General features: G+C 46.2%; 4 protein-coding genes across 7 annotated transcripts in view; 1 reads left to right on the top strand and 3 right to left on the bottom strand.

Moving 5' to 3' along the window:
- Positions 1-26925, bottom strand: part of LOC126558897 (V-type proton ATPase subunit d) — a 401974-nt gene that overhangs the window by 147760 nt on the left and 227289 nt on the right. The window lies entirely within an intron of this gene.
- On the top strand, positions 2955-4590 carry LOC126557173 (uncharacterized). Its single transcript, XM_050212859.1, has 2 exons — positions 2955-3884; positions 3952-4590. The coding sequence occupies exons 1-2, from the start codon at positions 2955-2957 to the stop codon at positions 4588-4590; spliced, it is 1569 nt and encodes a 522-aa protein (XP_050068816.1).
- On the bottom strand, positions 4970-6979 carry LOC126556529 (transferrin). The gene is made up of 2 exons (XM_050211794.1): positions 5553-6979; positions 4970-5478 (listed from the first exon to the last, which is right to left on the bottom strand). The coding sequence occupies exons 1-2, from the start codon at positions 6977-6979 to the stop codon at positions 5016-5018; spliced, it is 1890 nt and encodes a 629-aa protein (XP_050067751.1). The 3' UTR covers positions 4970-5015.
- LOC126562403 (MICOS complex subunit MIC25) lies at positions 8307-9925 on the bottom strand. The gene is made up of 3 exons (XM_050218916.1): positions 9775-9925; positions 9209-9474; positions 8307-8529 (listed from the first exon to the last, which is right to left on the bottom strand). The coding sequence occupies exons 1-3, from the start codon at positions 9896-9898 to the stop codon at positions 8314-8316; spliced, it is 606 nt and encodes a 201-aa protein (XP_050074873.1). The 5' UTR covers positions 9899-9925; the 3' UTR covers positions 8307-8313.

Below are 26925 nucleotides of genomic sequence, written 5' to 3'. Positions count from 1 at the left end.
AGAAGCCTTACTGGCGAGCTACCAATACTACCATGTGGGGAGTTGAATATCCGCTACCGGATTCGCATGCAAAAACGGACTTTCTCGCTGGGAAAAACGTGATTTTGGGGTTTAGAACAACAACAACAACAACAAAAATCGGCCCCGAAACTATCTTCCGGCGCACACACGCCCGTGTTTGGTGTGTAATGTTTTGGGTCTTGCTATTAATGGCCGTCAAATTGTTCTCGAAACTTACGCGGCGCACGACTCCATTAACAAACGGCACGGCAGAAACTGAATTTTCCGAGAAGTGAAATTCAAAAGGTTCTTCTACACTTTCACTAACTTTGCACAGACTTTAGAGGTAAAAAAAAAACGGTCAACGGTACATACCACTTAAAAAGCCGGCGTTTTATTAACTCGCGAACACAAACTTCCAAAACCCGAAGGGCTGAGAGATGTATGCACACCCGGCTAAGAACGCATATGTGTGTTTGTGCCTGCTTGGATTGAGGTTATAGACACCCCGCGAGGTACGCGATAGATCGCTTATTCACAAACTAATGAATTCCTTTTTCCGTACTTTGCACACGTTTGTAGTTCAATTGGATATTCGGAAGTTATTACAAACCGCTTTAAAATGATCACTTTAGGAATAAGTAACGAATACTAGCTTCCTTTTAGAACAATTGCTGAAAACACGGAGACACAATGCAGCAGACAAACCTTCACTTGTGACGGCTGATATGCGAATGGTGTATGATGCGCGGATGCGTGTACGATGAACTCAATCGCCGTTCATTGTGCCTGAGTGAACGGGGTTGTGTGCGTGTGGTCACCGTAAGGGTTGTCCCATACTTACAGTGCGGTTCAAAATTATAAGCGTGAGTACAATAAGCACTCCGAATTAATGCTAAAGTGGTGTGAAATAACTTGACGTTATTTAAACCGGCCGTTTCTTTCAAATGCGGGAAAAGGAACAAATCTAATCTGGATAGCAGAGCGCCGTGTTGAGCCCAACTCCCAACTTGGACATCAAGCAACTCGATTTTCGATTTTTTCGTATGCTTCTGTCAAAATTTTGTATATGATTTTACAGATGACGAAACCTTCCAATATCTTAATGTTTCGCCATTTGTCAAATTCGATATAAAATTTTGACAGAACCGTGCGATAAAATCGAAACGATCGAGCTGTACCACCTTGGCCACCTCCAGGCTCATGCAGGCTATATAGACAAGACTTATTGATAAGTTAACCGGCATAACCTATGATCGTTCCGGCATGGAGAAGAAAAAGTTTTCTAATTATCACCAAGGTATACTTGTTCGGCTAACGGACTTTTGCTTTTGATTTGATTTGATTTGATTTGCTTGCATTCATGTGTACTACCCTGTAAACGCACTCACTCCCGGAGCTCTCGAAATGAGTTCCAGCTGTTCCCAGATATGTACATATGCACCGGCAACAGCATGCAATAAAAAAATAAACGTGAAAGTGTTGCACCGCCTCCTTGTTCTGTCAAATTCTATTTCAATATGGCTACCAAAACAATACACCACGAAATTTCCAGAATACGCTGGAGGGTACAAGAATCCGGTCACCATCACCCCTGGAAAATTCATATAAGGAAAAGCGAAACTTTTTCCACAGCGATACCAATGCAACCAGAAGGGATGAAGTTCGATCAATTTGTTGGACCACCCCCTAGCTTTTGGAGAACGCAAAATATTCCCAATAGTCTGCATAATTATTTTCTCCAGAGTTATTTGGTGTACTGTATAGAAAAATAGCGGAGATGTATCTTCATCATCTATACTGCTCGTAATCGAGGGAAGTAAACATTCGGTTACAAAACACTTCCCCAATGGTCAAGGAAAACGTGTCAGCTACATAAACGCCGGTGACACGCATTTGACGAACCAAAATAAACACATTGCTGTACGAGCGCGAGTAAAGCACATTGGCCAAAGCGTGACCCCCTCAGTGGCAAGATATAGCGTGAGCGAAATGGCAGTGTAGAGAACATCCAAGAGTCGAGAGCACATGTGAGCGCACAACCAACAACTCAACAACAAATTCCAACACCTTCAACCCCTTACGACCGATGGAAGTTGAGTTGTACTCAACTTATTACCCAATTTTGTAACAGGTCAGAAAAGTCATACGGCTGAAGCTTCGAGTAGAATGGACGAGAGATTTGATGTTTGACTGTGGCCGAAAGTTGAGGTTAATCGATGGAACACATATGCAGGAGGCCTTGAGGGCATTCTTTCGGATCATGTACAATTTCTCGATAACTTGCAAACCCCCCCCCCCCCCCCCACCTGATGACGCCATCTGCCTAATCCCTAATCCCATTTAACACTGCCCACGTAAGCACCCTTCCGTACATCCAAAGGGTGAAACGGTCAGCCATAATCGGTCCTATAATCGATCGTGTCGACCGCGAGAAGCGAGAACTCCTTACCACACCTCCCGCCGTATGTTAAATGCGGAAGTTTTCCTCCGCAAGAGGCCAACTTAGAACAGTACAGGAAAGAGCAAGGATTATGGTGTGTGAGTCGTGTATCTGCGAGGTACTAGGTTTGGTAAATTGATGTCCAACGGCGGCGCACTGATTGCCGAAAGCCGCAACGTTCGTCGCAATGAGGCGGTATGATTGATAAGATAAACTGCGTTCCGGAATACCCGCGATACCCATCGGCAATGCGAGGGTGTCTTCCCCCATACGGCTGCACATATATCACACACCTTCACCCAAAGAAACAGCAAAGAAAGAGGTGTAAAATGGGCCCAGCAGCTTGGCGCGCGGGCAGTAAGTGGGTGGTGATATCTGCACCGCTGAAGTTAGTTGATATGGTACGTTGCAGTCCACGGTCAGTAGTTACTGCAGCGCCATTGGGTTCAGTTCATTCGGCTTATCCATCGGTCAGGTCCCTTACACCTCATCAATCAACCGGATTATATAGATGGAAGCCAACAGTATTTCAACAGAATCGTGTGCAGGGGATATGACTGAACCGGAGCTAGCTGTTGTGCGAATGCGGTCCCTGGATGAATCGCAATCGCCGAGCATTCGGTCGGATGGATCCGGATGTCGAAAGTCATCGCTGTACGTGTACGGGGACGGCCAGTTCAACATAACGCTCAAACACTACGACAGTATTGTAAGCGAAGTCAAGTGTCCGGGATGTGCGGAACCGATGGACGGACCCATCACTATGTGTGCCACTGGCCACAGTATCTGCAGTGTGTGTCGTGCCAAGCGGGGCTCATGCCCACTGTGCGGTGATCGAGTGACGGAGCTGCGTAACTACACCCTCGAAGCCATCGTTTCGAAAGTACAGTTTCCATGCAAAAACGCAGCCAAGGGCTGTGCGGTACGTCTGCCGTTGCAGTTATTGCGCTGGCATAAGGAACGGTGCGGTTACAAGCTGATCGAGTGCTTCATGGGTAAGGTTTGGGGTGCGTGCGGATGGCATGGCTGCGAGCGAGATTGGATGAGCCACTGTCTGGCGGCACACGCCGATCACGTGTATCAAGAACCGACGGTGGATCTGCGCTGGGAGTTTGGAGCGGAAGCTAACCAGCGCGCCTCCGAATTGCAGCTGGTCGTAGCTTACCACGTGTTGCGTGCCTACGGTGAAGCGTTCAACCTGTACCAGGTGTACGATCAGGACAGCAGAACCGTACTGTGGACAGTTATCTGTGCTACCAAGGAGTCGAAAGTTAGTGCGCGGTTTGCCTTCGAGTTAGAGCTGTACTCGCCTGTCGATAGCTGGAAGCTGTTGGTCCAGCGCTTCCCTTGCCATTCGGAGCTTGATCCTGACTTTCTGAAGGATGGCCACTGTTCAAAGATCCCACTGGCTGACGTCCTGCGTTTCATGACGGAAGACAAGGTATGGTCTTACGAAACCATTCTCCTTTTTTAGCAGCAAATGTATTTCCCCTCTGACACACACACAGGTTTTACACTACCGCGTACGGGTGCTCGAAGTTGGTCCGTCGCGTAGTCAGAGTTTGATGAAGTTGAGCAACGGTACGGGAAGCACCGTGTCCACATCACACCTACCAACCAACTACTGCTGCAAGCACATCGAAAATGTCAACCTCAAGGCTGTCCCGGAAGGGAATATCATCTGTCGAAAGGAACCTACTATCAACACCGATTCGCTATCAGCCCAGGATGATGATGACGTTTTTCTACCTTACGTGGATGCTGAAGAGGACGGACACAACACACCGCGAGCCTCAGTTCGACAACTTGATGCGCAGAATTCACCAAATCGATCAACCAGTTTGAGGTTGGCGACTTCGGTTCCAATGTTAGCTCAGCCGGTCCATCTGGATGATACCGAACCGCCGCAGGAGGTAGAATTGCAACCGATTCAACAACTGGTGCGTGTGAAGGTTGCCGAACGAGAGCAACCTGTCAAGTTGCATGTCCGGAAGCCGAATGCAACCAAGACGAGCGGTGGCATGGAGCGAGGATCCTCCAACGAGAGCCTCGCCACCAAGTCTTCCAAGGGCACAGGATTGTCCAAGTTTTACAACGTCACCATGTACAAGGCAGCTAAATTTCTTGACAAGAAAGGCATCAAGTAGACTCTGGAGCTACTGAGATTCGTTGCAATGTACAGCTTTTACCTTTTATTCCGAGCATTAGCTTTTAATCCCAAACAGAGCAGACTAGAATTAGAATAAACAAAGTCAAATACTGAAGTTCGTTCCACGTGTTTATTTGCTCATCGAATAAACAAGTAGTTTTATTTGCGATTCGTTAGCACAAAATGGCGTTAGCGTTGCGGAAGCGTTGGAGTCGGCGATGTTTCGTGTATAAAACTCTAATTGTTTTGAGTCTTGTTTTGCAGGGGTATCTAGTACATGCAAGTATATATGCATGAAGCTGCTAAACAGAGCAATCTCTACAGTGGTCTATATATTGCTACATAAATGCAAGAAGCTCTAGGCAATGGTCTGTGTTTGTTCTGTCCTCCATCTTCGAAACGTTGCGAATTATTGTCTCACGACTATTTGGTCGCAGTCAGTAGTGAGGCGTAGTCGTGGAAGATTAAATGTTGCTTCACCGTACCGTCTCGCAGCCGGAATTGTCCGAACATCCGAAAGACTTGCTCCCTCGGCTGACCACGTCCAAATGTGTCCGACAAAGCGGTGAAAGCGTGCACGATACTATCTTGCAAAGCTTCGTCAATATCCTTTCGGACATAGACGGCGGCAGCATTGCGCTCGGCATTTCCGTTGGACTCAAGATGGCAGCCTGCCGCATTGGAGAGGGGCTGAAAACTTAGATCAGCACACACCAGCACTTTCTCTACACTGTCCGGTACGTCGGAGAGTTTTTTCGAAAGCACGATACGAATTGGTGCTGATGCACTGTTCGGCGAATTCACGTCGACGGTCTGCAGTGAGGGTAACTTTGAGGATAGTACTCTTGCCGCCGCGACTGCCTGATCGTTGGTCGAATCGAGTGCACTGAAAATAGGCAACAAAATAAAAACGAAATATAATCTTACGGCAAGCTTAAAGAAGCTTCAGTTCGTACGTACACTGGACCGCTCTGTAGACGCTCCTTGGTAATTGTCTTATCAGCTATCGCTACCATTACGTCACCATACGTTTCCCACATGAGCGGTTTTAGCTGAACGTTCGATTGTTTCAATACAACCACATCGGCATCCGTCCCATCGCTTACAGCGGCCACACAAGCATCCACCGTCTTTAACACGCACTGCAGAGCGGGCCGAATGTCACGGGAATAGGCAGCCTGGCGCATCAGCTCACACTTCTGCCGCTCGTCCTCGGAAACGACGCACAGGCGCAACTTGTTACCGAAACGTCCTTCCCGCTCGATTACCTCCGCATAGTTGGCCTGGGCGAGATAAGCGCGAGGTGCTAGCGTATCCTGCCGATCTACTATCGGTGCCTTCTGATCCATCCAGAGTCGCTGTGCCGTGGCACGATCCACCTCCGATAGTTGATTGTTGGCATCGGTACAGTAGCGATAAAGCTGTTGACTGAGCGACTGAAGCTCACGCATCCGTCCAACCACATCGCCATTGCCAAGCAGTACCTGCCAGGGTCGTTGTGCCCAGGAACACACCGGCTGTCCATCGGCAATGGGACGCGTCGTTCCGTCCTCGCACAGATACACATAGTCTTGTGTCCGAGCGTTCGGATTCAGTGCCGGCGCAGGTGCGCCACCAGGTGTTACCGGAAGTCCAAAGTACTTGCGAACGTAAATCGTTTTGCTGAACGCCACATCACCACCATTCTCTACCAAGCATCTAATAGCTCCCTCATACCCAGCGAAACGATCATCCTTCGCACACCGTTGCGGTTGTTCGCATCGTTCACACAAATTAGCGTACCGGCCCTTCAGCAACCGGTCAACGCCGGCATCGGATGAGTAGCTGCCCGGTAGACACGAAGCGCTGAACAAATCCGACAATCCCGCCAACTCTCTCTCGACCGGTGATAGCGATCTGTCCGCTGCCGGTAGCTTCAGCACGCCAGCACGCTGCAGACGCGTCACCGGAATTTTATAGCCAACATTGCGCCCGAACCCGGTATGACACGAACGTTTACCGCGCAGGTCAGCTAAGCTGCGGAAGTTGTCGGACGCACGCACCAGCATGATACCTTCGTACCGGAACCTGGCTGTCGGTTCTTCGGCCGTGCGCAATTCACTGAACACGGCAAAGTCTTGATTGTCGAAGTGCGATGCAACGTACACATCTTCCGGATCTGCCACGAGGTAGTCTGCTTCACGATTTTGCACTTTTCGCAAGCAATCGAGACGATCGATACCGCCGACGCACTCAATCGCAACACCGGCGGCACGGGTCAAACGCGCACAATCGTCGAGAAGTTCCACGGGGACGCACCAAGCATATGTTTCCTGTTTCGAAACAGATGCACCGTGTATACTAGCGACCAGTAGTGGCACTATCCATAGCAAGATATAGGACTTCATGCTGAACTTCCGAAGCGAAAGCGTTTCTTCCAGAAAATGGCTATGGGGATCGAGCGATCCTAACTAGAGCTGTTGCAACTCGTTCACTGATTGCTAGTGCTGATCTTCGGTTGGTTTTATACAACACCACCGTGCCCCAGCGTACCCGACGTTGCACGCTAGAAAGCAATGCTTGATAATTCATGAATATAATAATTGATAATTCTTGCTGTCGTCCCATAACCATAACCTCAGTGTTTCTCAATCGCAAAGAAATCCTACCAAACACCACTACGAGCAGGAATTCTTTACCTGTTGTTGTTTTGGGTGTAGGGGGTGTTTAGTGTGTCGAATACCCAAAATTCTTTCAATTAAATGTCTGACAATGGCAGAAATTGTACATGCAAATAGTTTGCTCTTCGAAGGCTAGTACACACAGAAAAGATGCTATTTGTTTCTATAAGCCACAGTACGGAATAGTTTCACAGCCACTGTGTACCTAGGAGGGGATTTTATAGCCTTTTTTATCAATGTTTTTGATCCTAAGGGACTTCCCCATCGAAATCTCCTGCAACTGCTTTATATGGGCCAGCCTGCCTCGCATACACTCTAGCAAACGAGCTGATTCTTCTTCGTTTTCTTGGCCTATAAACTCACTTGGTTGCGTCGGCCATCGAATGGTTTACTGGAATTGATACTACGTAGTTGGATAGTCAGAGTGCTCAATACGGCGAATCGGTCCGTATGAGATTTGGGATGAGACTGGGAATATGGGACATACTTAGCAATGCCAAATACAAATGCACCTTTTTAGAGAGGGAATATACTACTTGCCCTAGTTTTAATAGTGCCTGAGAGTTTTGGTGAACTCTAAGAGGTGAACTCGTGAATTTCTTATCAGATCAGTTATTAATCTAATCGCCTGCATAGTCAAAATTTCGTTTAGAATTATTTTTCTTAAATTTATTTCCTAACAACAGTAATAGCCGCTCACTTGCCACCTTATAAAGTATAACGTAGCACGAAGCACGAATAATGTAAATTATAAGGTCAAATAAAAGGGCTGAACGACGCTATGTGTTCTCGACTTGCATTGGATAACTTTAGATTTTTTGTTGTTGTATCGATGCGGGAATGTAGCAGAAGAACAAAAAGGTAAACCCTTCATTTCGCAAGTCGTTTGATTTTGATTTTATATTTACAAACGAATAAATGTATCGACATCATTCACGCTAGACAAACTCTCGTTACTCGGGAAGAGGCACAACCAACGGTCGCGCAGCACTGACGAACGGTCCGCTACAGCAAATGCCGATCGACTGTGTGCGCATTGCCTACTTCCAAGAGCGGGATTTTTACTTCTTTCCAGGGTCGGCCGCTGCACGCTGGTGTAGCAGTTGAATTCGGTGCTGATTGACGCAGTCCGTAAACTGCTTCACCTCCTCGGCACAGCGCAGCGTTTCGTGCGGATTTTGTCGGTAGCACGCAATCACCTTCGCCTTCAGATCCTGGCACGGTGGCAGCTGCTGCTGAACGGCGGTCGTCGCAAACCGTTTCTTTACATCCGCAACCTACAACCGATGGTGGGAAAGTTAATATATGTGTGTTGCTCTGCTTCAAAGGATTATCGCACGGTAGAAAACGATATCATCGGTTTTTAAATCTATCCTTCAAAACGTGTTCGACCGATTTCGTTTTGGGTGGCAAATATCTGTCAGATTTATTAAAGACTGCGCGGCGTTTTTTTTTGTCCCGGTTTTAATGGCTATTAGCAAAGAAACGCATTTAATTCGTTTTTTGATATTTTTTAAGCACGCTTATAAATGAAAAATCTATTTTCCTATTCAAATTTTGAAACCGGAATAATGAAAATAAATGAATAAAATAAAATAAAATAAATGAAAAATCTATTTTCCTATTCAAATTTTGAAACCGGAATACGAAATCTGACAAATATGTTATCACACGAGTGGACGGCATTTGTCTGCCAAAGGATTTTAATGATAGATAAAATACAAAATCAACCGACATACAGTGACCGCCAATAATGTGAGACAACCTGCTATTGTACAATAGGTAAAAGTGAGATTGTTAAGCCAATTTTCAGCGAATCGACCTAGTTTTCTTTTTTTTTTCTAGTAGAATGTAGTCTCGGAGACTCAAAGCCTCTAATAAAATGGATATCAAAAAGGTCTCATATTATTAGTGACCGCTTTAATTATCTCCCGTGTGTATAACCCTCTAACTTACCGCATCACTGTACTCCTTCTCCAGCACTTGGTTCGTCCTGGCTAGGTTCGCTTCGAGTGCCTTCAGCCGTTGGGTCCAGTAAACGTCGTTTTCCCGCAGCTCGCGCTCCTTTTCCTGCAGTACCTGCATCGAGGTGAGCGGAAGTTCGCCCTGATACACCACCGAGGGTGGCACCGGTGGATTTGGGTAGGAGCTCGGACCACGAGCAGTCGGTGCACTGCTGCCGTCACCAATCGGCTGCTGCTGGGCGTCGTCAGCACTTCGACCTGGTGGTTGATTGATGCGAAAAAAAATTGGATGGATTTGGATTGCATTTTCCAGCCCCGGGCACAGGCCAGGTGTGACAGTGCTTTTTCTCCCATTTTAGCGGTTGCATAACACCGGGATATAGCTGCGGTGCGCGAGTAGAAACGCGTCGGCATAGTTCAGTTGGCCATGCCCACAAATTAGCAGATCGAACAGCTCGGGGCGAGCGGGCAGAAAGAAGGTACAAGCTCCCCTTTCTTACCGATTCGAACCGATGCAATTCCTGAGGGCGAATCGGAATGCAGTGAGTGCGTACTCACCTTGCGTCTTGGACGGGTGGCCACTCTTGAGCCGCTGTACCACATCGTCGGATATCTCGATCAGACCGGCGGGCGAGTCGTTGTTCACCACCAACGTTCTCGGTCTGCTGGATGTGGCCCCCATCGTGTGCGGCCCCTTGAATTCGAAACTGTAAAACCCTCGTCGGCGGCTGCGGCTGTTTTACTTCTGGATTTTGCTGTGTGTATTTTTTTTGTTTCAAACTTAACCTTTTTGCATGGGCTTTTTGACGGAATTTTTTTTGTTGTGTGTGACAGCTGTCACTTTGCATCGATTGACCCAACTAGCAATTTTCGCCAACAAACATTTATTTTTTTCTTGACCCAGTTTTATGAGAAAAATAACAAGAGAGAGGTGTTGGATGACAAAATTTTAAAGAGAGAAAAAAAATATATCATACATCTTCAGCATTTCAAACCGCTGACTGACCGCTGACGCAGGGGGACATGACATAAGATAACAGATTGTTTTCCCCAACAACTGTCATGATCATTTTTTCGCAGTAGAAAAATGTAGAAATGTAGAAAAAAATGAAACTCAAATTGAGAGGAGTGGGGTCGATCGTTTGTCAGTGTATGTGTGTACAATCGTATGGGGTGCGCCGTTGTATTGAGCTAAAATGAGCACAGCATAATTGAACCCACTTCTGTCAAACTCTCAAATTCAAAAAGGCGAAGGTGCCAAAGCTATGAGCCAATCTAGTCTATTTACCCTGTTTGGCCCGATGTATGCGAGAACTGTCAAAAATCGCTGTCGCTGTCAAAAATCCCTGGAACTTGTATCCAAGCCGGTATATTCGGTTTTCTATTGTATGCAGCGGTTTCGAAAAGCAGATGATTCTGATACGATAAACTCGATTTGTGCGTACGTTTCTGCTGTCCGGGCCGTTCGTTTAGTGTTTGGTTAGGTTTCCATCATTACCACCACCGTCGACGACGCCGGTTCCATTAGTTTGCAAATCTGGACGATAAAAAAGAAACTATGATTACCGCCACGGAACCGCTGGTAACAGAGCAGCACCCAATGTACAGGCAATTTTATCTTTTTTATTTATTAATTTTATTTTTTATTAAAGGAATACTTTCCACGAGGCCGCCGGGTAGTGTCGGGGTCAAATGTAGAAGACGAGCAACGTACGCTAGGCGGACATCCAGTAAACTTTGTGCTGCAGCAGAGCATGCAAAACTTAAGCATCTCGGCGGATGACGATGTACCGGCTGAATTTTATCGATTGCGCGAGGAACCCACCGAGACGGGGCAGGACAGCGTATTCTCGGTCTTTTAAGGCATCGAGGAAGAGCTGTACGTGCAGGGTCATACGATTGTGTGGACCCAGCGTAATAACGAGTCGAACAAGCTGCCCCAAATCACCTTCACATGCAACACTCCGATACGGTTCGGCTTCTTCTGTACGCAGCGCTTCATCCGGCCAGTTACGGCGCCGGCATTGAAACCGAACACCAACCGGAGTGCCATCTGTGTAATCGATAAAGACATGCTGCACATATTTCTGGAGGACGGCGAAACGTACAATGCGACGCTACAGTGTCCGGTATCTTCCGTCTGGATGATACCGGACGGTATTATGCTGGAGCGTGACGCACCCCGCTCGGTATCGGTCGATCAGGAGGAGGGTGTACCGTTGCCACGGCTGTTTACGCTAACCTTCGCCCTAGAAGAGATGAAACCCGTCCTGTTGGCCATCGGTAATGAGTTTGGATTTCTGGACAGTCCCCACCAGCGGGTAGTCTTTTCAAGCGAGCATGTTTCGCTCTTGCTGTTTACGATGATGGGTCGACCGCCAGATGCGGATATTCGGGTGTCCGCTACCGGTGGACAGCAGCCGGCTGCCGATAGCTCTGTGTGTGCGGAAGAGCCAAAAAAGCGTCACCGAGGCAAAAATTCGCACGGTGAGGCGACTGATTGGGAGTTTCTGGTTAATCACGCTACTCAGTTGTACGTGTGCCGGGAAGGGACAGTAGATGGTAGTGGCGACAGTGTAGCACGACCATATCAAAATCATGAACCTGCAAATCTTTTACCCGCACATTCCGGACATACTGCAAGCGTTTTATCTTCTGTACGAGGATTTAAAAATTAACGTATACCGAATTTACGATTATCGGTTGCTGGTAGCGCAACTGCATCCAGTGCGCAGAAAGACGAAAGACTGCGCCAAGTTTGTGACGAGGACGGTATGGCTGGGTTGGACGATGAGTTTCTTCAGCGACGCTTCCGGAACGATCGGCCCATAAATGATGTCCGTAGGTTCCTGAACAGCTCGCTACGCATCGAGATCAACATTTCACAGCCACCAAACGTGCCCGATCAAGAATTTCTCGAGGAACAGGAACGACGGCTGTACATGATCTGCCTGCGCAGTATGGCACTTCCCGTCGGACGTGGCATGTTTACCATCAGCTCATGCCGTCCAAGAGAAGAACAAACCTTGCCAGTGCCAAGACTTTGCGGGTGTGATGTCATCCTCGGAGTTTTCTAAATTCATAACTTTTTGTGATATGGTTCAATAAAATAATGCTTTACTCTATTCCTCCTTTTGGTGGGTATATAAATTGACAGAAAAAAAAAGTGTGTTCATTTTGTTCCCATCATACATTGCCCCGTTGTTGTTCAGCCACAGGGCTCATGTATTCGTAACGAGGAATTAAGTCTTGCTTTTCTTTGTCCTATTTGTTAAGGAACTGATAACCGAGCATGAAGTTAGAAAGCACGCTTCATAGTCTATTGCAGAGCTAAATATGTTTACTTTCATTTCTCTTTATCGCTACCTTGGATTAGTTCCGGGTGATATCGAGTTGGGGTTGATGCAAATAACGCTCCACGTAGTGCCACTGAGTGTCTGAATCAAGCACATGTTTTGCTGGACCGAGTACACGTTTTTGCCTTAGTTATGATCAAATGGTGAATATATTTATTTGATCAAGACTTTTCTGCATTCATGACTTGAACACGTTCTGCAATGTCCAGATGTTACATAGTGCTAGAATTCTAACAATCCCTCATGCTAGACACTGCGCTTTATCGCGACCAAAAGAGAAGTTTTAATAAAATTTTCACCAATTTTTACCTTCACGGTTGGACTGCCAACAAAACAATTTTGATCAAACTCAAAAGGTCGGAATAGACGGCGTTAGTCGAAATCCCAAGTAACATCCCGATGTTTTGCTGAAGTCTACGCACACTACCGTAATTCTCATTTACCTCCTTGCATTTGCCTTCCTTCCTTCCTTTGGCCTTCCTTTGGCATGTCGAGATCGGGCGTATTCGGGAGTCCATTTTAGAAAAGCCGACAATTCAAAACATTTCGAAACCCCATTCCAAAAAAAAATCCCTAGAGTGTTTTTTGATGTCTTTTTCATTGATTTAATGTTTGCTTGTCCTATCCTTTTGATCTTGCCTGTCCTATCCCTAAACAGTATACTACTTCGTTTTCTTGTTAAATGATTTTTTTTTCATCCGAAGAATGATTTAGGTGTAAGTAAGGAACAAGGTATGCAAATTGGACTCACCTAAACAATTATCAAATCAACATAAACATAACATTTTTTAAGTGTTTTTTTTGCGTTTGTCTGTTTTCTTTTATCAAAATGACAAAGTAAAAATAGTGGTGCGCTTTTAAAAATACACTCTCGAGAACTATTGTAAAAAAACCCAGTTATACAATTTCCTGCTAACAATAGCAACCGCAACCTGGTAAAGTCTTTAAGCCAACCGGGGTGCAACCCTGAACTAGGACGGAGGACGCCAATGCACCCTGAACAAACAGAGAAGAAGAATTTTCATTAGTTCTAAAATCACAGTAATTCGATTCAGTAATGATCAAAGATAGGCAATGGCAGCTAGGGGATTTTGTTTACATGTGGGATTTTGGATTGAGATTCGGCTTTTCTAAAATGGACTCCCGAATACTCCCGATTCCGTTTTGGGTGGATTATTCTCCTACAGGATTAAGGAAGAAAGCAAGCAGACCTTCGCCTTCATACTGCTGGTGCTCAATGCAAGGGTTTGAATGAGGTTTATGATAGTGTGCGTAGACTTCGGCACAAAAACCTGGTTCATTCGTTTTGGATCCTGGGCTCAGCACTAACTCCATGTATTCCGACCTATAGAAATCAACGCCATATCCTAGATCCAAACGATCGCGATAGAAGCGAGAGAAAGCACGATGGAGCGAAAGAGAGATCATGAACAAGAATTCGTAAGAAACAACAACAAAAACCACGAACATCCAACAAAAGAGAGAACTCGCTCACCCTCTCTCGCTGCCACCACGCTATCGCTTTCTCCCTCTCGCTGGAGTGGAAGCAAGGTGAAAATTCTCAGAGAGGTAGGACACCCCCGGCATGATATACCAACGCTTGTGTCCCGCATGTGATCCGCAACTCCAAGAAAGACGAAAAGAACCTGCGCGACACACAACGGCTTGCGATGCGTAAAGCTGCTCAAAATGTTGTCCGAGCTCGTAGCCGTTGGACGTGTGCCGGGAGCATAAGAGCGGTATCCCGTACTTCGAAGCGGTTGTGTGCGCGTTCTCGCAAGTGCGTGAAGTTACACTTAATCAGGGTGACATCCAGCGTCGTGTCTAGTTCGCCAAACGCGCGCACCCGTGTGATATGCGTGCTCTGACCAAGCAATTGTGTGTAAGTGATCAACGACCGTACGCGGCCATAATTGGGGTGGAGTGGGGGTGAAGGGGGTTGGATCCTCCCTCTCTCTCGCTCTCGTACATTTGCAACAATTGTGTTGTAAATTGTGTGGGGTGCGTTACGGGTGTCTCTCTTGTGGAAGGCGTGCGTGTGTAGGTTCTATTTGTTCTAGGAGGTACAATTGAAGAATGCAAATCCCCACAGCTCGATGAGGTTGAAATTTAGTGATGCGAATTTCTTTACCGATGCTGGATGTGCGAGTGTGTGTGTGTGTGTACACAAGTGATTGTGCTCCGAGTTCTCGCGGTGTGTGCTCAGTTGTGCAGACACGTGGTGTTGTGAATCGGCTCCCCACTACCACCGGGTGCGAAAGCCGAAATTCTATCCAATTGTCTTGCCGTCTTCCTGGTTGGTTTTGTGGCAGTTCTTCCCTTCAAAAAGTACACAATGCCTAGACTTCGGGTGCGATTGCGCTTGATCAATAGGTTAATGTTTAGTTTATAGAATTTGAGGGGAGGATACACGATCAATGGAGCTGACCAGTGTGGGAAATTCGAACTTCTGCCGTTATTTTGAGACCTGGTATCAACGGGGGTAGGTATCAGAATCTCATCCGGACCCTGTGCTCCCGAGATAGTTACAGGTGAACTCAAGTCATGGAAATTTTAGCAGACCACAATCCCTCACGATGTTCAATCAAATTCAATCATATCCAGAACCCAACATTCAAGTTGCCTGCCAACAAATTTTGTGTATTAAAATATATTAAAACATGCTTTCCGAAGGTTCTTGAGGCCAGGTCGAGTTCCACCAGGCAAAGGACGTGGCGATATCATCACCCCGAGAAGCATCAAGTCAATCTGGATTAACATCATCCGCAACATTCTTCCAAAACCGGCGAGGTTACACTCTAAATGAACCCGATGCCTTTGATGCGTCGAGCGAGGCAGGCAAGATGGCTCGTGGAGCACTCTTCCCTTTTGATTGATCTCATTTTTAGTGTGATTTGGGTGGTGAGAAATCAAAAAGTAAAGGAAGGAATGAACGGCAGCTCAAGATCTCCTGTGGGCTCGAGAAGATCCGAGAATCGTAAGAAGAGACACATATATGTATGGGTGTTTTGTTTTTGACAAGATAGCCGGATAGTCGTAGGAGTGCGTTCGCTGGAGACCGATGGAACCTATGGGCCTCAGCGAAGTGATGATAACGCACCAAAGAAAAGGTGAACTTTTCTTGGAGGTGTCCTTCGCTTGTGTTGATTCTGTCTTGTAGCTGTTTTTTTTTTTTTGTTGTTGATAAGCTTCTCTCTCTCACTTCATCTTCTCGCCGTTGTGCGGTGTGTAAATACGTGATAGATAGCGCTAAGATTGAAAGGTGTTTGAGGGGATGTAAGAGGTGTTCGAATGGGTGGGAAGGAGATCTGATTCTTCGGCGTGAAAGAGATAGAGCAAAGGCGCAGAAAAAGAAGAAGTAGTAAAGCTTAACCAAACAAATCGATAACACGCCGAAAACCGGTAACGTCCCATACACACACACACACTCTACAACATCCATCTCTTTTTGCGTCTAGTGCAGTGGTAGGCACACTTTTCACTAAAGGGCCTGACAGATTTTTTTTCCTATTTATTTATAGACGCTTAGAGAGTTTTGAGAACTACACCCGCTTTTCTAGCAGGCCAGACAGTAAAGACGAGCCGTACCCTGTAGGTCATATGTCAGAAAACAAGTTTTGAAAAAGATGAATAAGGTGACAGCAAAATATTGAATAATACCCGTGCGGGAGGGGTGGGGGGGGGGGGGGGTGATGTTTGAGATAAAGATGACAAGCGTAGTGTGAGGACAGACTATCTGCACGATATATCGCACATGATAAGTTCGGATAGGAAAATCTTGGTCAATACTGACAGAGAATGCCAATGCACTCGCCATTTTCGAACGGCGTGTGCTAAGGACTATCTTTGGCGGTGTGTGGCGAAAGAGCTGTTTGGCGGACGGCAGTCAAAGACGGAAGGAAACGATAGCGGGGCCACGCGATAAGGATGCTGGACCCATGTCCTACCAAGAAGGTGCTCGTCAGCGAGACCCGCTCGGCACGAGGCTTGGAGGAGCACAGCGAGCCCGTTGGCGAACTCGTTAATTAGCATTATTTCACATTGCAAAATTCAAATAAAAATTATTAAGAAAACGATTACACACGTTCACTTCCAAAGTGCTCCTTCATTGCGAAAGTCTTTGTGTTGGGGGAAAATCTTACTGAAACTTATCTGCGGTAATGGAGTGTTCTACATACTTTGCCGACCCCTGGTTCTAGCTTACACCTAGCCTACTCGCGCTTGATAATAATTGCTTCTGGAGGAGTCTGGACTTGGAGATCGCGCATGTTTAAACGTCAACATCGCAAGCGAGACACGGAGCAAATTCTGACTTCAAGAATACGTCGGTTCCTCCTGTGGTTTTCCTATAGGGAGGGGGTTTGTTGATGCGCGATCTTTGGACTCCCGGCGATTTTTTTTTGCATCCATGTGTGTGTGTGTGCGCGAGTGAATGGTCCGGGATGGGTGTTGCGTACGCAAGATATTTTTCTTTTAGCAGCAAAGCAACTACTAAAAGGGTTTTTTTTCGGGACAAATTTCAATCAACACACGCACACATCACATACTTCTACTTCCGATTCAGATTCCACCCCTTTGCCCCTCCCCACTGAAGTCCGCCTGTCGCCGTCTGTTCGCGGTGTGATATGATAAGTCGGAAGCTACCTTTTCATGTGCCCCCCCCGGTAAATACGCAGACCCGTCCGCGCAACGCGCTGCCGAGACTCGTGTAAAATACACGTCGGTAGTGTTTGTCTCTTCTGTGTGTCGCGCAGCGGCTGTTCCCATGTGTATTGCACGGGGTTGATTTTTGCGGACGGCAGCCAAATTCGACGCCGATAGCAGCCCCAACATCTGACCGTAGCTGTCAGTGTGTTTGTGTGTGTTTCTGTGCGCGCGAAATAAGAAAAACAAATAAAAAAAAGCCCCTTGCAAAAGATCAGATTAGAGTGCGTTCTCCTCTATTACTACTGCTGGTGTGTATGTGTGTCCCTTTGAACATCGTCTGAATGCACATTGGTTGCAACAAACAAACACACACACACACACACTTTCACCCTACCACCCCCCTCCCATCCACCCCAAAAAAATATTGATTGTTTCTGTGTGTTTACTTTAATTTTGCTCTATTTGTTTTTGGTGCGCGCGCCGATCATACAGAGTGAAATGTGTTGTGCGAGCGCACCACTGTTGCTATAGAAGAAAGAGTGAGTGATGTGTGTGGTACGCGTGTGTGTTTGAGTATCACAGACACAAATTTATGCGGTACATAAACGTCATATCAACAAGCGGCACATCGAGCGCGCCCCGTACGTCCATCAACAAGACCGTTCAATGCATCATGCAATTAGCATCAATCAATAGTACCGAGCTGCACAGCTGCTCACTGTGTGTCAAATACAGGAACCCCCCGGTCGGCAGCATCGTGTACGTACACTTCCCATCACCATCAGGTTAGTATGTGTGTGTGTTTGTTCGTGTATATTTTATCTATGCATATCTATATTTAATTTATAATTTATATCTTCCTCACACCCTTGATTGATTGATCGTCACACATTAAATCAAATTGGGTGTGCTTATTATATCGTAACTTCAAGACGATTTATGAGCTTATTAATGTGTCATTATTTATTGCAATGAAGAAGAAGAAAAAATATTAATTTTTACTGTAAAGTTGACAATTGATGTAGAGTTTCCCCATCCGCTTTACCGGCCGCAAACAATGTGCTTTCTTAAATCAAGCAGAATTGCGGAAAATAATTGGAGCAAGGCATGTATGCACACCCGGCCATCAGTTGACGATCTGGATCAATTGATCCAATTCTCGAGCACGTATATCACATCGCAGCTTGTCTCTTGGAATGCTGTTAACTGTAAATGTAAATTACAAAGAATTGCTGTAAACCCTGCTAGCAGAGATCGCCTTGTCGTCGTCGCCCAGAGCCCAGAGGGAATTTGGCGAGATGAAACCTTCTTTCATCTGGGCTTAACCAACCGCTGGGCCGAACATATAATACTTGCATTGATACCACGTAGTAGGATAGTCATTCCTGCGGATGAAACGTTTCCAGTTTCAGCTTTACCTTGTTGAAAATTTTGAAGAAGATGACGTTCCGCAGCTCTGTACTCCTACGACACTAGGAGCTTTTTTGAAATCCTGGCCAACCTTACCAGACACTGTAAGAATAACATCACAAGTCAGATGAAGGTAGACGGAAACCCTTTAAGGCCCTGTGCTACCTACAACGTCTTGGCTGTTTTCTCTGGCGCTAGCGAAAGTGCCATCGAAGACTCGGAAATGGAAACCTCGGGCAATTATATCTATACCAGTGAATCCAGATAGTAAAATGCTGATGGACGTATACATGGTCCTGTGGCCCTGCCAGCAGTCACAGATAGGTGATTGGACCTAAAAAAGTAAAACAAATAAAACACACCATTTCATGATCTTTGCAAATGAGAAATAGTTTCATCCCGATATTTGTTTAAAAATTGTCCGCTGTACCCCAATGTGAGCAACAAACTGTAATGTGTATGTCGCAAAAAAGGAATTTTTAGGTGTGAATTATATTTATAGACGAAGATCACTTCTAATTTGCCTACTCGTACGTACTCGGCTATTTGTCCAACGCGGTCTACCGCTTGCTGTCACATCTCTCCGCTCTCTCGCGTTCTTTCTTGCCCCGGCGGAGGTGCCATTATGTGGGCTGTAAATGTGGAAGTGCAAAATGCATGTTTTAGAGTGGATAGTTTGGGCATGAGACTGCACTGCACCACCAGACACACCACAAGAGCTGAATGTTGTGTGGGATATGTTGCGTGTGCAAGTTTTGTTTACATGTTCGCCGGGGCCAGAACGCGTCAGAATGGGTCGCCTTTTGACATTTCAGCGCGAGTGGGACAACGTTAAAATAGTAATGTGTCTTTATTTGCTATTCTGTGAGGCTTAATTGCAATCAACAAAGCTATATTAGACTGTTATTTGTGTCGAAAAACGTTATTTTGTTTCTAGAATTTCTTGGGAGAAACCTTGATGTGCCATCACTAGTTTCCTTGGTGCTGGGTAGCGATTCCTACCGGTCCAAACGGGATATCATGTTCAGTCCTGATGTGTGAAGACTCTGCCAGAACGTAAGGAGAGTCCTGATATCAGAGACTAGTTGAGTGGAGCTTTCTAATCTCTTCTGGAGCAACATATCAAGCACCACTGTTTCTGCTTCTTATTTTGAGCCTAAAATCCCAAGAGATCTTGACCAAACTATGCTGGCTTTACTAACTTAGTTTAAGCCATGGTGGAGTAATCAATTAGGGCGGGATTTTTGGTGTTGAGTGAGCCACTGAAGGCGAAGAAGATGGTGGTGCATTGTATGCAATTGCACCAACAACGACATTGCGAGAGGCCGCCTTAGAAGACGCCTATAGCTTTTATTTTTTTGTAGAACAAGTTCAGAATTCTTGTTTCGTTTGTTATCCACATTTAACTCGCTATGGTCACGCGATATTCATTTCAATCATTTACTATGGCGCCTTTCTCCAAAGGGGAAGGGAGAGGGGGGTTGTGTGAGGGGGATACAGTCTTGGGAGGATCACAAGGGTGATCCGTCGTATGTTTTACTACAACTAGAGACACGCTATACTGGTATGAAACGGTCTCACTTTGTCTACCCCCTTTGGTTCGTTGGATGGCGGTCGGTTGGATGTAGTCTCCTCGTGCTTCATCATTTTTACTACTCGCATGATGGAATTCTTAACGGTCGCTAAATATGAAATAGCATCCCGCCGGTGTATGGCCTGATGAACCGTCTCTTCTGGTTGGATGTTTTTTAGTGTAGGGTTTAAGTGTGTTCTGCAAGGTGATCGAGAGTTGAACAATGAAGATGTTGGGGTAGACAGTCTTTGCACTACTTGTTGTAATTGTACTACTACAGTCAGTTCTGCAGACTTTGCTATTGGACGACCTATCAAATCCTGCTAGGCTCACACCGAGCATGGAATGGTTTACGAGGCTTGCTAATGCCAAGTAGTTAGATAGTCAGTCCCCTACTTGGAGGTCTGTCTGCATATATCCTCCGGCATATATTGCTTTGTGCTTAGTTTTGTTTTACAGAAATTGTAATAAATCGCAAAGTGCATCATGCAGTCGGCCCTGATCAGTGCCTCTGCATACCAGACGCGACTTCCTCCATCACAAGTAAGTTTGTGTTCTTCGGCTGAAGCATCTTGTTGTTGTTGTTGTTGTTATGCGGCTTGCCCATAATCTCAAAACCCTCTCCCAATCATTCCCCACCCCACCTCTCCCCCCCGCATCGGGGTGCTCCAATTTTTATACGCGAACATGCCGACATGTGCTGTCACTCGTGGAATGCGTCACCGTCGCCGGTCCGTCGCCGGTCGATCGACACTACCTTACGTTTGTGTTGCTTCCCCGATCATGTTTCTGCATCCGAACCGGTAAACATCATCACACAGGGGGGGGGGGGGGGGGGGAAGGGGAAGGGAAAAAAAAACCTTATCGACGGTGCGTATCGGAACTTGATCGCGGATAGCGATGATTCGCCCCTCGAATGCTAAAACCCGCGACCATTAATGGGTTCTCTCTGCTTTCCCGCTCTGCGCGGCGTACCGTTTCCATCTCAGTCGTGGCGAGATATGTTTGGTTCTGCGAGTAATTGCGGCTACGGTCGCCAAGTGCCGGGCTTGGGATGGCTGGCTGGCTTGGCAAGGCAACGTAGAAAGGCTATTTTTAAAATCGGCTTCTCACACACGCTCACTCTCACTGTTTTTGGACAAATACTTGCACACTTGGTTGTCTCTCAGGTTAGGAAGGGTGGGTGTAGACAGGCACAGCTGGTATGGAGTGGGGCCGGGGGGGGGGGGGGACGTAAGACAGACATAGACGTGTTAAGGTTTTCGTATTTGATTAAACCGCGTATTCAGCATAAACAATGAAGGAAAACGAAAGCAAACAAATCGCGATCACTCCCGCCCGCCGCCCGTACGGTGAGACATAGTCGTCAACACGCAAGCTCGCGGTTTGTTTGTTTAATTTGTTGGGTTCCTCCATTTTTTTTTTTTTTGCAGTCAGCGTTTTATCACTCAAAACACCGGTGTTCAAGGTGATTCTTCAAAATATGTGATCGCTTCTGGAACTGTATTATGTACAATAATTCGATCAACAACTCCTACACAGGAGTATTAAATTGCTGACACATCTACAACTGCTGCTTGGCTGCCATTATTTGTTTTTTTTTTCCTTTGCTGAATGTCAAATAAATGGTAATTACCACCAAGCATTGGGAACTATCATGGCGGTATTACACCTTCGATTTGCCAAGCTCGGAGTCCGATAGGCGTCGACGACCCACCTGACCTGACGTTTTTGGGTTCTATTTTACCGCACCCCTCTTCTTCCAAAGCTCTGTAAAACACAAGTGTAAAAGACTGACTTATCTATCATTGTGTTCTCCTGCTGCTGGCAAACGCACTTTCTCAAGTGGACGCCATTATTGTTCTGGACCATCGTCATCGCCACAAAAGCGGCTGTTGATCCTTCTGTGTTGCTGCCTGAGATCATTCGGTTACGATGAGAACAAAAGTTACTGCACTGCAACAACAGCAACAGTAAAGCTAAAAGAGAAGAAGCAAAGGGCGCATCCTTTTACCCTCTCGCAAGGGTCAGTTCTATGAATTGTGACAAAAGGGATTTAGAGGGAAGGTTTTGAAGTGGTTTGATTCGTCAACCACCAGTACGTCCTCCTCCTGCTTCACAAAGCATACTTGAGAGCGTGGGATAGAAAGGTCAAACAATCGGTGTAAGGGTGTGTATTGTCCTTTCTAGCAGGCTATTGTGAAGGTGTCCTGTTGTGTGTGGGGAGTGTAAGAAACGTTCACGCATTTTTACGCATTCCTTTGGCTGGTTGAATAACATGACGTGTTCTGCGGAGTCCTCGGCAGACCTCAAGATTTGGGGATGGGGATGTAAGATCTCTTTCAAGAAATAACCTCACTTTTGACCACTTGCCTCTCCCAGGTTTATCAGAGTCCCAGTTTCTAGACATTAAAAATTGAGAATTCTATAAAAAAAAGCTATTTCTCGCCAATTCCGCCACATCGTGTCTGATGCATACCCCTTTGTTCTAACCCAACTTTGAAGACAGAGACCAAAACCGAAATATGGATGACACACGGCGAACCCCAATCATAGTCGCGGCTAGCAGCAAGAAGATGGAGCAGGTCCTTTTGTTGTGCGTATTTTTGACCCTTGAGAATTGATGAACACACACACACACCTTTTTGGCGTGTCGGTAAGCAATGCCGGGGATGGATCGGTTAGATCAAAGCACGACGAACGAGAGCGAACGAGAGAGAAAACATTGCACGCGCATTTGCTTCATCAATCTCCGTGTAAAAGCGACCGAAACTTCCTTACTTACCCTTAGGCCACATGGATGAGCCAGCATATGGATGCTGATGATGGTGTTGTAGCGCGCGCGGTTTGAACGGCGCGCCCAGACATGTCTCTCATACTTCTGTTGATTTGTTTTTGCTTCATCCCAGACCCTTGCGTCTATGCTGCGTTGCCAGGGTGGATGTAAAGATGATACACAATGATAAAGAGCGAGACAAGTGTGTAGAGAGGGAAAGATCGCCTCTGAACCGGATTAGGCGATCACAGCAGTCCATTCCGCAACCGGGCGTGCACGGTGAGCTCCGAGGGAGCGATTGGAGTGGACAAAAATAATTGCATTTAGAAGTCTTCAAAGTTCTTACCGGGTAAAGGATGAATACAACAGTCAGGAAAGTTTGCAACGACAGTACCAAAGCCTCCCGATGTTGTAGTAGCGAAAAAGGAGTTATTCGCAGCCTATCTTTCAGGATACCGTCCGCACAAGAGAGAGTTTTTCATTTTATAGGCTTGGACAAGCTTATTGCATCGCAGTTGTTGACAGAAAGTGGCAACATCCAATGAAGGAATAAATTGACCAAGGAGGACCCCTCGTATGCAAGCAACTACTTGCAGATAAAGGTGGTTAATTTAACGACTTTTTGTGTAAAGAGACACGAAATTGGAATTTATGTTTTTTTTTATTTTTTATTTATTTATTTTTTAAGTATCAGAAAACAAATCTTACCCACTGTGCGCGACGGGAGCGATAGAGAATTCTAAAAAGGATAAACGTCTTGATGGCGTCAGAATAAGTGAACAAGTTGTTCGCAACAGCCAGACCGAGGGGGCAAGGAAAGGGTGGGAGGCGGTAACGTTTGGCGGGAAGGAAGGGGGTCCCGTCGCGTTGCTCAGATCAGAGCTACACTTTGGACGAGTAGTTGTTATTTATGCTAGCCTCTCAAGCCATGCTTTTGTTAATTGGAATCTTCTTAACTACTGTGCTTCATCGCTGTTCTTTTTTTTTTCGTTCCTCCATTGAATGTTCGCGTTCCCCGCGATTCGCTCGGATGTGTATCTCGCGTGCGTGTGTGTGTGTGCCTGGGTGCGCCTTTTTTGGGTTGCAATTTTCTATGGTTAGGTTAATGACTGAGAGTCTGAGAATGCGAATGCGGTCGTTGTACACACACACACACACACCCTACAAATCCAGATTCACAAAGGGGGTTGGGGGGGAATCGTGATTATTATCCATCCGTGCGTGTATTTTGTCTGATCACTGTAACAACGCTGTGAGACCATAACTTCATGAAAGATGCGCCGTCCATTTCTCAGGACATTTGAACACAGTTGTGTAACGGTTTCACGACAATCCTTACCCGGAAGGTATATAGTTAGTTGGATAACATCTTACACGTTAAACCTTAAATCCCTAAACTACGTTCTCCCAATCGTTTTCGTCACGCCTCTTCCCCTACCTTCGCACCTACACGTGTAGAATCTTTTCACTCACCCATCATTTGGGACTTTGGATTTTTCCAAGAATCTGTGTTGTGGTCAGTGCGAAGGGGTGTTCGAAAGGGCCTCGGAGGAAAGAAGGAGACTGAAAATAATCATTTCGTGCGAGAAAAAGGGCTTGAAAGAAACAGGAACAGTCCGCCGGGCAAGTACATACAAAAAAGGGAGCACAGCAAAATGAACAAAACAATAAAAGAGATCGAGAGAGAAAGAGAGAGAGAGAGAGAGAGAGAGAGAGAGAGAAAGAGATGTCTTCCGACGAGTCACATGTTGTTCTTGGACGGGTTTTTTTTCTTCGAAAAATCTCTCGAGAGAGTTCTCGGGGGTGGCGGGAAGTTTCAACGGCGGCGGCCGAAACTAGTACCATTCGTCCAGGATCCAGAGACTGGATGCTGCTGCTAGGGAAAGGTGAAGTAGATGGCCGGGGGGACGGACAGAAAGAGAAGAATATTGGAGCGATCAAGGGCACGATCGCTTCTTCCAGATTTTCGCTTCCCCTATCGCTTGCGTTACGAGTCATCCAGTTGCCTTTCCACGAATAATTGATCCTTCTGCTTGTGCAGACGTTTCTAACTCACACGCGAAGAAGGCTGTGAAATGACGATCCGCCAAACGTAAAAAAAAAGAAAAATCTTGGGGAACCCAGCAAAGAAAGGTACTCCAGCCCCAGCAGCCCCCGCAGAGTTGTAGATAAGCACACACCCCGTGTGCGTATGTGTGAAGGAGAGCAAGAAATTATTGGTGGTTGGTGGGGGGAGGTGGTGCTGCTGGTGAGGTTTCTGGGAAGGAGGGCCCACATTCCTGGTTACATTCCTGTACCGTTTCTCGGCTTTTTTACGGTTGTCATTGTCTCGCGGTCTAAACGAGACGCGATCGACGTAGCTGTGTGTGTGTCTGTATCGTTTAAAGTGCGTTCGTTGTTTTATGGCAGCATCAAGATCATCTCGTATCCCAGAGCCCGAGCCGTATTGCTCGCGCCACCCTTCTTAGAAGTGGCAGCCGAAAAGAGAAGGCTTTATAAAGTAGTTAAAAAGCTTACGAAAAACAAGGGTGAGAACATACCGTGATATGTGTGTGTGAAAGGGAGAGGGAGGAAGAGATGATTGGAGCTTTTATAATGCTTTTTTTTTAAATCGCTGTATGTCCTCCGATTCCTTTCTTGTGGTGCATCTTCCGGCTGGGGTTTTGAAGTTGTGTGTTGGGCAACACTTCGACACTTCTGATCGGTTAGTGGTCGTAAAGTTGTGGATGCTGGCGAACATTAATGTTTAGCCACACTTTAATGACTTACTCCATAGGGGAGAAAAAGGCGGAGAGAGAGAGAGAGAGAGCGCTCCACTGTGGCTCTGGATATTCCTCCCAAAAATCGTACCAAATCAATCAATAGTCGCCTCTTCTTTCTGCAGTTGTCAGGTTCTTGTTTCAGTTGACTCGTAAGCCAGAGGGTTATTAATTTTGAGGAGTTTTTAATAATTTAATTCGCCTCATAAAAAGTAATCATGGGGCGGATCCGGCAGTTGTGGGCAACAACGGCGCCAATGTTTAAATGGCTGATGGAGGGATTCATATCCCATCCGGACACCCATCCCCCCCGTAGTGAGGGCTGACTATCCAACTACTTGGTATCTGCAAGTCTAGTAAGCTGTTTCGATGGCCGGAGGACTCTGAATTGACTGATGGTCTGAACTGGATCTCCACTGAAGATGATCTCCGAAATTTCTACTTGAAAGTCTCTCTAGTCTCTCTAGTGCCAGGCTGAAGAATATACAGGAAAGCCAAACATCTCCCAGATGCTTGGGACCATCGAACTTCGGGGACTCGTGGACTCGAGGTTCTACAAGTAGCTGTTGTAGCTGTAAGCAGTTATGAGCTGGGAGCCTTGGAGGGAATTTGGAGGATCACGAACATTGTAAACGAGAGCCTCCCCGAAACTGTACTCATGGAAAGGATATGCTCTATCGATGGCAGAGACAATCGTTGTCAATCGGCATGATGGCTCTCCAGGTGGTCGTGCTTTAGCAAGCTTTCTTGGGTGTATATTGGAAAGAGTCCTTGGTCACGGTGTGCTTCGGTGTAGTAGGAGGTCTCAATTTCTGTTTTTCTTGGAGCCTTTAACGTTCGTTGTTCGTTGCAGTGATCATTCAAAAAATTCTTCAAAATATTAAGCCCATCGCTTGAGGACCTCTAGCTGCTAACTGACCAAGATGCCCTTCCTTATCCTATCTGCAGGGTCATCTTTGGTCAGAAATTATTACGGCAGCGTGCTATCACTTGGCAAATCTTTAGATAACAAAACCGCGTACAGTCTGCAGAGACTTGATGTCTCTGCCCAGGAACTTATACAAATAGCAACATAGACGACGGTAAGCAAATGAACCCATTAAACCATAGAAACCAACGTATCGATGAGCAGAAAACCAAATTGTATTTCCTCGTTTCGGTGAACCCGGAAGAATTATTGGAACTTAT

Source organism: Anopheles maculipalpis, chromosome X, assembly GCF_943734695.1.
Source record: "Anopheles maculipalpis chromosome X, idAnoMacuDA_375_x, whole genome shotgun sequence".
Classification (NCBI taxonomy): domain Eukaryota; kingdom Metazoa; phylum Arthropoda; class Insecta; order Diptera; family Culicidae; genus Anopheles; species Anopheles maculipalpis.
This window is presented reverse-complemented; position numbering and strand designations above follow the sequence as displayed.